The sequence below is a fragment of the Solanum stenotomum genome, chromosome 4 (genome assembly GCF_019186545.1).
Source record: "Solanum stenotomum isolate F172 chromosome 4, ASM1918654v1, whole genome shotgun sequence".
NCBI classification, from domain to species: domain Eukaryota; kingdom Viridiplantae; phylum Streptophyta; class Magnoliopsida; order Solanales; family Solanaceae; genus Solanum; species Solanum stenotomum.
The window spans coordinates 59,064,978-59,076,973 of NC_064285.1; the positions used below are offsets into that span (position 1 = coordinate 59,064,978).

Sequence of the window (11,996 nt, forward strand, 5' to 3'; positions counted from 1 at the left end):
ACTCACCCTGGGTTCTCAGGTGCAGTTGCACTAGCAGATGATGGAGCAGGTCCTTTCTGCTTCTGTTGGAAGGATGACCAGTTAGCATTACTCTTCTGTTACCCAGACTTGTTTCTTGTCTTAGCTCTCTTGTTCTTAAATTCTTCTCTATCCCTTAGCTTTTCTTCCTCAACCTACTGCACATATACCATTAACCTCAAAATATACATGCCACCTATCAACATTGCAGCCCTACCTTCTTTACTCGATAGACGAGACAACCCAGCAACAAATAAGCTCATTCTACTTCTCAAACCATACTCATGAACACTCAAAGAATCTTGCTTAAGTGTGAGGAACTCTCGTACCTTAGCCTCTTTCAATTCTCGGGGAAACAAACTCCCCAAGAAAGCCTCATCAAAACAAGCCCAACTCGTAGGTAGTGCATCCTCATCTCTACCCTTTTTCCATTGATCAAACCAAGTTCTAGCAACATTTTTCAATTGATATGCAGCTAGTTCAACTAGCTCAGTATTAGCAACATGCATAACCTCAAAAACCTTCTTCAGTTCCTCAACAAAATTCTCCGGATCCTCAGTAGTGCTCGAGCCTATGAAGCTTGGAGGATTCATCCTCAAGAACTCACAAATCCTCGAAGTATTATCCACTTCTTGTCTAACTCCTCTCTGTTGCCCAACCTGATTAGTCACAGCTTGACTGAACATCCTTATCGCCTCTCTGAACTCAACATTTGTAACTTCCCCTTGCGGTTGCACTTCAGGTGCATTCGGTAACTCTTGTTCCTCAAAATTTCTCCTAGTTGGACGACCTCTGACTGCTCTTCGTGGAGGCATGGTTGTCTGAAAAACACGCGCAAACACGAATTAGAGGGAAACTTTTTAAAGGTAAACTTTAATGCACGAAATGAGTGTGAAAGAAGTGAGAAATTTTCCTAAATGTTGCAGCCTCCTAATTATAGATGTGACGCACTTCACACCGATAACTAGGACTTTACAGACACAACTTTATAGACTCCCTAGGACTTTTGAACTCTGGGCTCCAATACCAAGTTTGTCACACCCCGAGCCTACACCCTGGGCGGGACTGGCACTCGAAGACTATTGCTGGCCCCAAGCGAACCTTGGCCTGACTTACTTAACTCAGCGGAAGACTTAAACTCAACAAAGGTAAGTTCATATAATAAATTGGAATGTCATAAAGGAACATTCAACTAGCCATTAAGGCAAACTCAAGTCTCAACATGGAATAATGACAATGACAAGACTAAAGAACCAACAGTTGATTATCTATGAAGCCTCTAATAACAACTGAGATGGATGTTGGGACAAACCCCACAACATCCTAATGAACTAAACTAGAAAACAATGAAATGGATCCTCCGGAATGCAAGGAGACTCACTAACAGACTCTGAACTGCTCAATGGATCAATGATGTGCCGGAATGCCGATCCTAGTTACTTGCGTCTGCATCATAAGACGATGCAGGCCAACTGACATCAGTACATTGAATGTACGAGTATGCGAGTTGGAATGCTAAGCATAGCATAGGCTTGAAAAGGATCTGAAAGAAACACTTACCTTGGCTCTTCTCAACTCATGAATACTTAACTGAACTCATTTCATTATAAAACAATTTAAGACAAGTACAATATAAAGAAAAAGAAAACAGTTTAAAACATGCTGTCAACTCAAAATCATAAAATCATAAAAGACATATCATGATCCCTCTCAAAGTCTACTTGTGCAATGCATGAATGAAGTCACATAACCCCATCCATACTAAGCAGAACCCCTTAAGGAACCATGCAATTACAGTTGTGGGAGTTTCTCTAACCGACAACCATCACTTAAGAGTTATAGTGATTATACATCGATCTACGTCACGCTGACAGCGCATCCTATACCCGGTCAAAGGTATAGGACCTGAACTACTAAGTGGTTCCACTAGTCTATTGTGAAAAGGGTTCATCTAAAAAGTATGACCCTTTTCTACCAATGGTGGCTACATGGTTTTATGGAGACGTGAGTTATCTGAACTCATGCTCACCCCCAATTCTGTTCTCAATACTACTCCCAAAATATACTAGCTCTTATGTTTTAAAAACATACTTCTTCTATGATTTGAGATTAGTGCTAAAAAATATAGCTTAAAGGCTATCTTGGAAATCTCAGTTTCCCTTCTTGCTTCATTTAGAAAGCGATTACTCTTTTTTGAAAACTAGCCCGAAGGCTCTTTGGAAATCTCAGTTCCCGTTCTTATTTAAATGTGAAAAACATTTTAAATCTCTTTGGGAAATACTTAGTCCCCATATGTTTCTTTGAAGAAAAGAACTTCAGCTTTACTCTTTACTGACCTCAAAACTTAAGTCTTAAAATATTTGTAAAAAAAACTTTTTGAAATGATCATGCCAAGAGCTTTCCAACCATATCTGGAAACATACCTAACTCGTCCTGAGCTAGGAGTTATAGCCGTTTGAAGTTGCACAAAAACTCACTTTAACACACTTGCCTAATTTCCAGATTTTTAAATTCTTTCCAAAAATTAACTATTTCAACTTCTAAGCTTCTTCCTAGCTATTTCAAATTGCGAGATGTTACAGTATCAAAGTATAAAATTAGCTAAAATTGATACCATTAGTGTATACATATATATATATATATATACACACTTGATACACCAGGGTATATATATAGTCTAATGGTATCAAGGAATAATTGAGTAGTATTTTCACTGAATCACTCTTTGATATCAAGGAGTAACTTATTAGTATTTTCACTTAAATGACTTTTTCTTCCTTGATATCACTAGAGTATATTTACTATAATGGTATCAAATATGAAATTGCTATTAAAGCTAAAGTTATATCATAAATGGTAATAAATATAAAGCAACATTAAAAAGGGTAATTAATCAAATAAAATATATTATTTAAGTAAAAAATATTTCCCTAGTTAGAAATTTTGTATCATATTTGGAGTGAGATACATAAAGATACATCAGTTCCTCAAAATTAAGCTTTATAATCTTGTTTTGTATTCGATTCAGTAGATGTCAAATTCTCTTTTTCTTTTTTTGAGTATTGGATGGATTAAGCGTGAGTGTGAAATTAAAATCCTCTATATGTATCTGAAATTGATGCTATGTATCTTTTAGTCTCAAAATTAAACTTTATAATCTTGTTCTGTATCCAATATAATGACATGTATCTAATAATGTTATTTTTTCATTTCTTGTATCTAGTTTTGTTTGATAGAAAATTTATTAACAGATACGTGTGTATTCGCTAAGTAGCAATGTTAATTAAGTCTAGTATCTAGTTTTGTTTGACATAAGATAAAACTGATACTCCTTATTTCATTTCCAATGACTTGACCAAGCACTAAACACTTTTTGAAAAAAAAAATATTTTTAACCTCCAAAAAACTTGATCAAACAAGCTAATTAATTAAACAATGGTAATTTTTTTAGATTTCACTAAATTGAGAAATTGTTGATCAATAGAATATTCGCTCACGCCAAAGTTAATATCAATGGAGACCGAACTTTTTATTTTGGTGTTTTCCTTCAAAACACATGTTTTAAATGCTAAAGTGATTCAATGTGAACTAGTGATTTTAGGGGACAACGGTTATACGTCGATTCAATGTGAACGTATGCTTGTAAGGGACAACAATTATACGTTAATTCAATGTGAACTTATGCTTGTAGGGACAACGGTTATACATTGATTCAATGTGAACTTATGCTCATAAGTTGTAGGGAACAACTAGGGATGACAATGGAGTAGGTGAGGCGTGCAAAATCACGAAGATTTCAATCTGCTCCTCTTTGCCTCATATAACAAAAAATTATATTTTTAATCCACTCTGCTCCGCACTATGTTGATCCACCCTACATAAAAAAATTTAAAATTGTGGTATGCAATTTTTGGTATAATTTTTTAAACTTGTGAAGCTTTATTTCTTAAATGCATCACGTTCATATCACCTATATATATATATATATATATATATATTAGAGGAGCCTAATTATTAGCAAATGTCAAAGATTAGTCAAACTCGCCCTACCCCATTTCATTGCCATCCCTAGGGACATCAATTATTTGTGGCACCATATACATTGTATGCATTCAATTCATGCGTTGGCTTACTATCATATAACTCGAGTGAAATGATACAAATGTTATTATGCTACATGAAATTTGTTTGGCCGTGATGGTACAGTACAGGTTTATAATAGGGTTGTGAAATATTTGAGCATATGGATTTTGAAATTTTTATGGATAAGATATAAAATTGGGGTAAAAACATAAAATTGATATACAAAATTTTAAAAAATAAAATAATTGTTGCAAGTGTTTTGTGTGTGGTGTTTTGTCACTTTATGTCCACTGATATATTGGCCATACAAATAACATAAACCCAACGTATAAAATACATACAATTTATTGTTCTTCTTCCTCTTCTAGTACAATGAGACAAAGTTCCATAGTGTGCTTGTATTTGGGGCTTGCTAGCAAGGTTTTTTGTTCTTATTCATATTGAGAAAAGAAATATTCCCTAATTGACCAGGCAGGTGATCGAACATCATGATGTACGTGTGGCGATATANAAAAAAATAAAATAAATTGTTGTATGTATTTTGTGTGTGGTGTTTTGTCACTTTATGTCCACTGATATATTGGTCATACAAATAACATAAACCCAACGTATAAAATACATACAATTTATTGTTCTTCTTCCTCTTCTAGTACAATGAGACAAAGTTCCATAGTGTGCTTGTATTTGGGGCTTGCTAGCAAGGTTTTTTGTTCTTATTCATATTGAGAAAAGAAATATTCCCTAATTGACCAGGCAGGTGATCGAACATCATGATGTACGTGTGGCGATATATGTACTACTGATAAAAGAATATGATTGTATATGGCTTATGATCAATGTTATGATTTCAAAGAACCATTCAAATGTGGTCAAAATAGGAGTGTATCTTATAACAAAAGCTATGTTGAAATGACACGATGAACGAGTACAAAGCATGAACATGATATCTTAACTACTGATAGTATAACTTATGATATAATTTCAATATATAATATATTCGTGTTTTCTCAAAGACTAGTATGGAGAGAGGCCGATGATACCAACTGAGTACTTTGTTTGTCTTCTTTCCTAGAGTCTGAACATAAGAGCTACCCACGACGACACCACAAGTTAGGAGCTGCCTCTTCATCGTTGTTGAGCCCCGACATTGACATCCAGTAGAGGGTAGGGGTTTATTGTATTCTCTTGCATTTCTGAGTCATATTCACTAATAAGTAGACATCCCACAAAGCAAAGATTGATTTGACTAAAGGAGCAGCTAAGAAAAACAGGCACAAAATTCAAAATAGGACTGATTTGACTAAAGGTTCTGTGCTTCTAATATAGACACAATTCATAATATAATGGCAAGATTGTAACAAGTTGCAGTTCCAGTTCACACTTATGATACAAAATGACAAGGCTGAAAAGAAGGTTATTGAAGTGCACCTGAACATGTATAATATGTTAATTATTGGAAAATGAAGCAATATTTGAGCAAGACAAGAAAGGAACTTAATCTTTGTCTACGAAATAAATAATTCAAATGAAGTCAAATAACTTGCATATAATCAATCGGTAGTTCCATGATCAAGTAATGTATCAATTTCATATAACAAACATGACAAGGAAGAGAACACTTCACACGATGCATCACGGTTGGTCCAAAAATTAGTTTCCATAGCAAAGAAGAAAAATCATAGTTTATCATAATCTTACTGATTAGTAGAACTGTTACACTAACAATGAAAGAAGCACTGGGATGTTTACAAAATCCAATAGAAGAAAAACCTCAATAATCTGTCAATCGGCTCCAAAAGAGGCTCCCGAGAGTCATACCTATCATTGTATGATCTAGCAGCCAAGGAAAAGGTCACATTGGAACTCAGATAGTTAGACCTTTGATGTAAATTGAAAGTTATGTCACTGAAAGACACGTTACAGAACCATCTGCAAATTGGGTAGAACAGTAAGAGGGATAAATTGATAATGCATATACTCTCTCAAGTGTCAACGTAATCCACAGTAACAAAAAGCACGTAGAAGCATTCATAACTTGTTTGGCCAAGACTTTGAAAGATGAAAAGTGCTTATTTTTCAATCTTATAGTTTTACTATAAATAAGTGTTACGAATAGTAGCAGAGATTTTGTTTCAGTTTGAAGCATCAGCAGAAAAGTGTAGCTTCTCCTAAAAATAAGTACTTTTGAATTTCTTTTATGACAAGAATATCCACATCAAAAATAATTGACAACTATATGCATATCCTTTTTCGTAATTTGATAGTTAAAACACTTTGACAATATTAGCCAATCACAAATTGCTACTCTCCCGAAGCACTTTTTTTTATGACCATGGTGTCCGGACAGGCTTTCGCTCACCTTGACTAGTTCCACAGGATACCAGTCACCTCCCACCAGCATCAGGTACCAGGTAACTTTATCTACCAAGGCTAGGACAGATGACAAGAATCACCTGGTGCTTTGTCTCCGCTGAGATTTGAACCTAAGACCTCATGGCTCTCAACCAGTTCATTCACCACACTTTGGGTACCTCCCAAGGCAATTCATTGAAAAGCACTTTGATAAGAAAAACTTCTCAAAATAAGCTGAAAACTGCTGGAGGCCTTGGCTTCGTTGACATAACCGATTGGAATAGAACTGCTATTAGTGAACATTTCTGGAATCTGTGCTTGAAAAAGGACATGCTATGCTGAAAACTGCTAGAGGCCTTGGCTTCGTTGACATTACTGATTGGAATAGAAGAGCTATTAGTGAACATTTCTAGAATCTGTGCTTGAAAAAGGACATGCTATGGATCCAACTGGTCCATGCGTACTACATCAAAGGTGGAAGTGTTTGGGATCTTAATAATAGTCAAGCATCATGCACTATTAAGGAGATCCTCAATGCCAAAAGAACATTGGAAATAGCTGGCTACAAGAAGCAGGATGTCACCCTCAGAACTAAATTCAGCACAAAGGTGGTCTATTGCAAATTGGGAGGTGACTATACGAAGGTAGAATGGAGGAAATTACCATGTAACAACCATGGAGCCCCTAGGGAGAAGTTTATACTGTATTTGGCTCTGTGGAAAAGGCTGCCGAGTGCTGACTAGAGACAGATTAGCAAAATGGAGTCCTAGACATGACCTGTCTTGTTCCCTTTGCACTAACAATGATGAGAGTCTAGATCATTTTTTCTTCAAATGCCATTACTCATCTACTATCTGGGACAGAATTCTCTAATGGCTAGGACTCAAAGATCATCTCTGGAATGGAAGAATAAAGTGATGTGGGCTATTGCTCATGCCAAAGGCAACTCAGTGCAAGCTGCTCTTTACAGATTATCCATAACATGTTGTCTTTACTTGGTGTGGCACGAGAGGAACTTGAGACTGTACAGATGAGAAGTAGAAGCCCTGAAATACTCATAAGACTGGCTGCTCAAGCAATTCACTACAAGGGGTCTCTATTTGATCGTCTGCATTCTAGGCTACCCATGCTTAATTACTATCCTTAGGCTGATGTTTACGAGATAGGGTTCTTGATGTAATTTTGCTTTTATCGATCAGTGTTTGAAGCTTGTTTGTCCAACACTGTGGAATACTTTGTACCTATTTGCTGCTTTAGTAATTTAATCAGTTAGTTACCCCAAAAAAAAAAAAAAACTGAATTTGACAGCTTGACCAAACATTAAGTCAGGAAATTGGAAAATTATGTTCATACTACTACATCAAAGGTGATCATATTACATATATGTAATCTTGATATCATAACAAGGAGATGCCATATTTGAGAACCATCTAGTTATACAAGTAGAACTGAAAACATTTTGCAGGTTGCATGCATCTATAACCTAGTAAAAGTATCTTCCAACAGTTCCAGTTTATTCTATCAATAGACACCTAAATTTAAGTAACTTGGCAATTAGAAACGTGCAGGAGAAATTAAAGGTACTGAAAAGCATAAATTGATTACCAAACTGCCATAATCATCAAAAAGGGCTGCAGAGAATGTCCTGATTTCTGCGTCAACCACCATATCATCCAGACCACTAGCCATATCTCGATCAGTAAGCTTCAACACAAGCCTCTTTGGAGGCTTCTTGAAGCCACTGCGAACAATGAAATGTCCTAACTCATCTCCAATAACCCATAAACTAAAGGGCTTCTTCGAGAATTTGGCATCATATATATCCCAAATGCTTTGTTCCGAAAACTGACCACCAGCAACCATATCACTGCGGGTGCATCTTAAGGAACCAAAATTAGATTCATTTGGTACTCCTTTGCAGGTTATACAACCCACGGAAACAAAGCCTGGAGGAGGCTGAGGCATCCAAAAAATGTACTATCAGCCTATGATGCATTGTGCTTCATGATTCTGATCACCAAAAAATACCATTCCTTGAGAAATAATAGGGCACCATATAGACAATTTCTTTCTAGAGAATCCCCTTCACCTCCCTAAACTATTTATTTCTACATATTTCATTTTCTTCAGAATTAACTTGTTTTAAAACAAAAAGAGGTAAAAGCTTATTAATAAGGTACAAAGAAGGTACAGGAAAATAAAAAGGAAAACATCCCTGAAAACACACCCTACAACCCTCCTAACAAATACAAGAGATCCAAAAACTGATACAGATCCACCAAAGAACTGCATTTACACCTGCCCCCAAGGCCTAGCTCAAGTGGCAAAAGGTGGAGGATTTGTGGCTTAGGTCGCAGGTTCAATCCCCAAACCATGCAAAGTGAAGCCCGGTATTTAAGTGGAGAAGGGTAGAGGGGCGGGCCCATTATCCACCGAGTTTAGAAGGTTGTGATTGGTCCAAAGGGCGGGTCACAGACGGATTTCTCGGTTATCAAAAAAAAAAAGAACTGCATTTACGCCAAACATTATAGATTATGAATACATCTATTCTTAATACTGGAGATGTGATCCCTATGCCCTTCAAAGCAAGCTTTGGTCCTTTCCAACCATAAAGTCCAAAATATGCACAATGGAGTGGTCCTCCATATCTGCTTCAGCTTTCTGGATATTCTTTGGGATTGCAGCTCTACAAACAAACTCTTTGACGTCTGTGACATCACTTTGCCACCAGATGTTTAAGAAAAAATCCCAGCATTGTCTAGATACTCAGCATTGGAGCAAATTGTTCAGGATTGTCTAGATACTCTTCACAATTAAATTGATGTATAGATTCCTTGGTTCACAAAGTTGCAAGAGAAAAGAGTGACATATAACAAATCCTTCTATAGCTCTCATAAATCCCCCAGATTACAAAATTAATGCGACTTAGAAATCTCATTTCCCACGGAATGTGATAGAATATTTAAATCACTTTGGTTCAAGGAAACCAGAAGCATTGTTCACTAGAGGTAGACTTCTTTAGATATATCATGAATTTACACTAAAAACCCCATTAAAACTTAAAAGTATTCATTTTTTAGGTTACCATAAACGTGAAAGGCCTAAAAAAGTAGAGTTACTTATAAAGGATAATTGTAATTGCATTTCAACAAGTTGAGCTGAAATTAGAAAAAATTGCATCATCATTGTACAAGATAAGGATAAAATTTTCATTGCTATCAAGGTAATGGCACTCCAAATAGCTAGTTTATCATTCTTGAAGTTGATTAGCAGGTCCAAGTGTGTCACAGAGAAAGTTGATAAGACTGAAGCAACCAAATTACAGCAGTTATACAATTGAAGCTTTGTATTAAAATGATTCTTGGGAGGAAAGAAAACTATAGTTTTAAATCCTGGAACAATTTTATTAAGATTCTCGCGACAAAACAGACTCCTCGTCATAGCTATCCACTTTATGCTACAAGCTATTATGAGGTATAAGTTTCAATAAATTCCACAAGGATGAAAAGTTTACGTGACAAAAAGAACCAGACCTCTCTTGACGCCAGCAATTCAACTACTACCAACTTCAGACGGTGTCTTGGCCACAATTGACAATGCGTGTAGTCCATTCTGCAACTCATCTTGCAGTAAACCATAAATCATCCTATGCCTCTTAACCAAACTCTTGCCTTCAAATTCCTCAGACACCACTTTTAAATTAAAGTGTGTCTCTCCATCACTACCTCTAATCCCCGCGTGTCCTGCGTGCTGGTAAGATATATCTTCAACTTCTAGTTCAACAGGCCTAAGTTCCTTCTCCAATTTCTCCTTGATTCTCATCCCTCTACTCCTCAAAACACCATCATCACTAGCACCAACAGTTGCATTGTTTCCATTAACTTCAGGACTGGCAATAGACTCAACATTTCCATTACCATTAACATCGTGAGACTCAGTCGACGAGGCATTCGATATTTCACTCTGGCCTAAATTAGCACCTTTCTCAGCTTCAACATACAACTGAAGTGCTTTTTTCTGCATTAACTTCAACATATTCAAAAACCCATTATTCCTAGAAGGAGTTAAGCTTTGTTGCAACCCTAAAAGTACAGCAAAATCAGGGGAAACTTTTAAAATCTCTTCTACAGGTCTTCCAGAAAGTCCCTGAACTAACAGAGCAGCAAGACCTTTAGTAAGTACCGAATCAGAATCAGCCTCAAATACAACATTTTTCTCAGAATCAAAATACGCCCTAACCCAAACCTGTGAAACACAACCCTGAACCTTATTTTCACTAGTCTTGTACTGGGTATCAAGTGGTTTTAAATTCTTGCCGTAAAACAACAGTTGCTCGTATTTAGCCTTTGGTAGTTCAACTGCTTGAAAAAGCTTGACGATTTCTTGAAGCTTCGGCGGAAGCTCTTCAATGGGTTGGAGAGATGAAGAAGAGGATTCTGAAGCTGCACCTGCTCCTGCTGCTTCTGGGGTTGCAGAAACAGATTTTGTTGAAATTCTTTCAATGGTAATGGATCTAAAGAAGGTTAATTTAGAGGGTGTTGAGTATAAAAATGAGGATTTTGAGGTTTTGGGGTATGGTGAATTAGGGTGATGAAGGAGAGGATGAGGAATTTTGGTGGAAATCGACATGGATGGAAGATGATGGAGCAAAGGAAGTAGAGAAAATGGTGAGTTTGATGTTGAGAAGATTCGAGAGAAGAGGGAACCAACCTCGCTAGGCATAATCCTTCATTTTCAACCAATCAAAACATTAGTGGGTATTTATATTCGGATAAACTACCTTATTAGACATACATCAAACAATTACATATATTATCACTTTTAATATTTTATACCATATATTAATATATTATTTGAAGATACAGTTAGATTATTAGATACCCATATACCTTAAAATTAGGATTGATTAACTATCTGTTTAATTAACTCTTTCACTCCAAATCAACCACTATCTCTTAATTCTCCTCTCCCATATTTATCACTCAATTATGTCTCCTCTTTTATGATTCAGGAATTTCATCGTACAATTTCATTCCAACAATAGCTAATCTACTCTCTTCTTCTCAAGATATCATCACCATGGCCGACAAATTCTCCTAAACCCAAATATTATTCTGTATTGTTCATTTATAACTAGATCAAATCAAAATAATTGCTACAGAGAAAACTTTAATTCAGAGTGGGTCTTGATTGTTTGTCTCTGGAAGAAATGGATCTTAGTTTTGATTATGTTATGCCACAACGCAAAAGGATCAAAGGGAGTATTGTAGAGAGTTTTTGTTTGCTGGTGTTCTTCTAAGGCTTTCTTTGGTTACCGTGACATGGATTTGGTAGTACCAATATTACTTTGATATAGCCCTTGAAACATGTGTATCCAATAAGTAGTAATCTTAATTAAGATCTGAGTTGTATTTTTAGTAATGAGGTGTCTGACCATGTATATGTATCCACCATTAAATTTCGGATACATGATTTTTAACAACACGATGATATTAATGATACGACAGATACTCTACAGTCGTGATTTGTTCCTAAATTCATGT

At 36.1% G+C, this 11,996-nt stretch overlaps 1 protein-coding gene across 5 annotated transcripts; it reads right to left on the reverse strand.

Moving 5' to 3' along the window:
- Positions 1-5,157: 5,157 nt before the first annotated feature.
- On the reverse strand, positions 5,158-11,197 carry LOC125862261 (sufE-like protein 1, chloroplastic/mitochondrial). Of its 5 annotated transcripts, XR_007446030.1 has the most exons (3): positions 9,987-11,197; positions 5,920-6,030; positions 5,158-5,294 (listed from the first exon to the last, which is right to left on the reverse strand). XR_007446030.1 is itself a non-coding variant. In XM_049542292.1 (2 exons), exon 1 carries the CDS (start codon positions 11,173-11,175, stop codon positions 10,006-10,008), a length of 1,170 nt encoding a protein of 389 aa, XP_049398249.1. In that variant the 5' UTR covers positions 11,176-11,197; the 3' UTR covers positions 5,164-5,285; positions 9,987-10,005. The 5 variants fall into 5 exon arrangements, 4 of the variants coding, with proteins under 4 accessions (XP_049398249.1, XP_049398251.1, XP_049398250.1 ...); XM_049542292.1 differs by lacking the exon at positions 5,920-6,030 and having other exon boundaries at positions 5,164-5,285; XM_049542294.1 differs by lacking the exon at positions 5,920-6,030 and having other exon boundaries at positions 5,166-5,308.
- Positions 11,198-11,996: the final 799 nt, after the last annotated feature.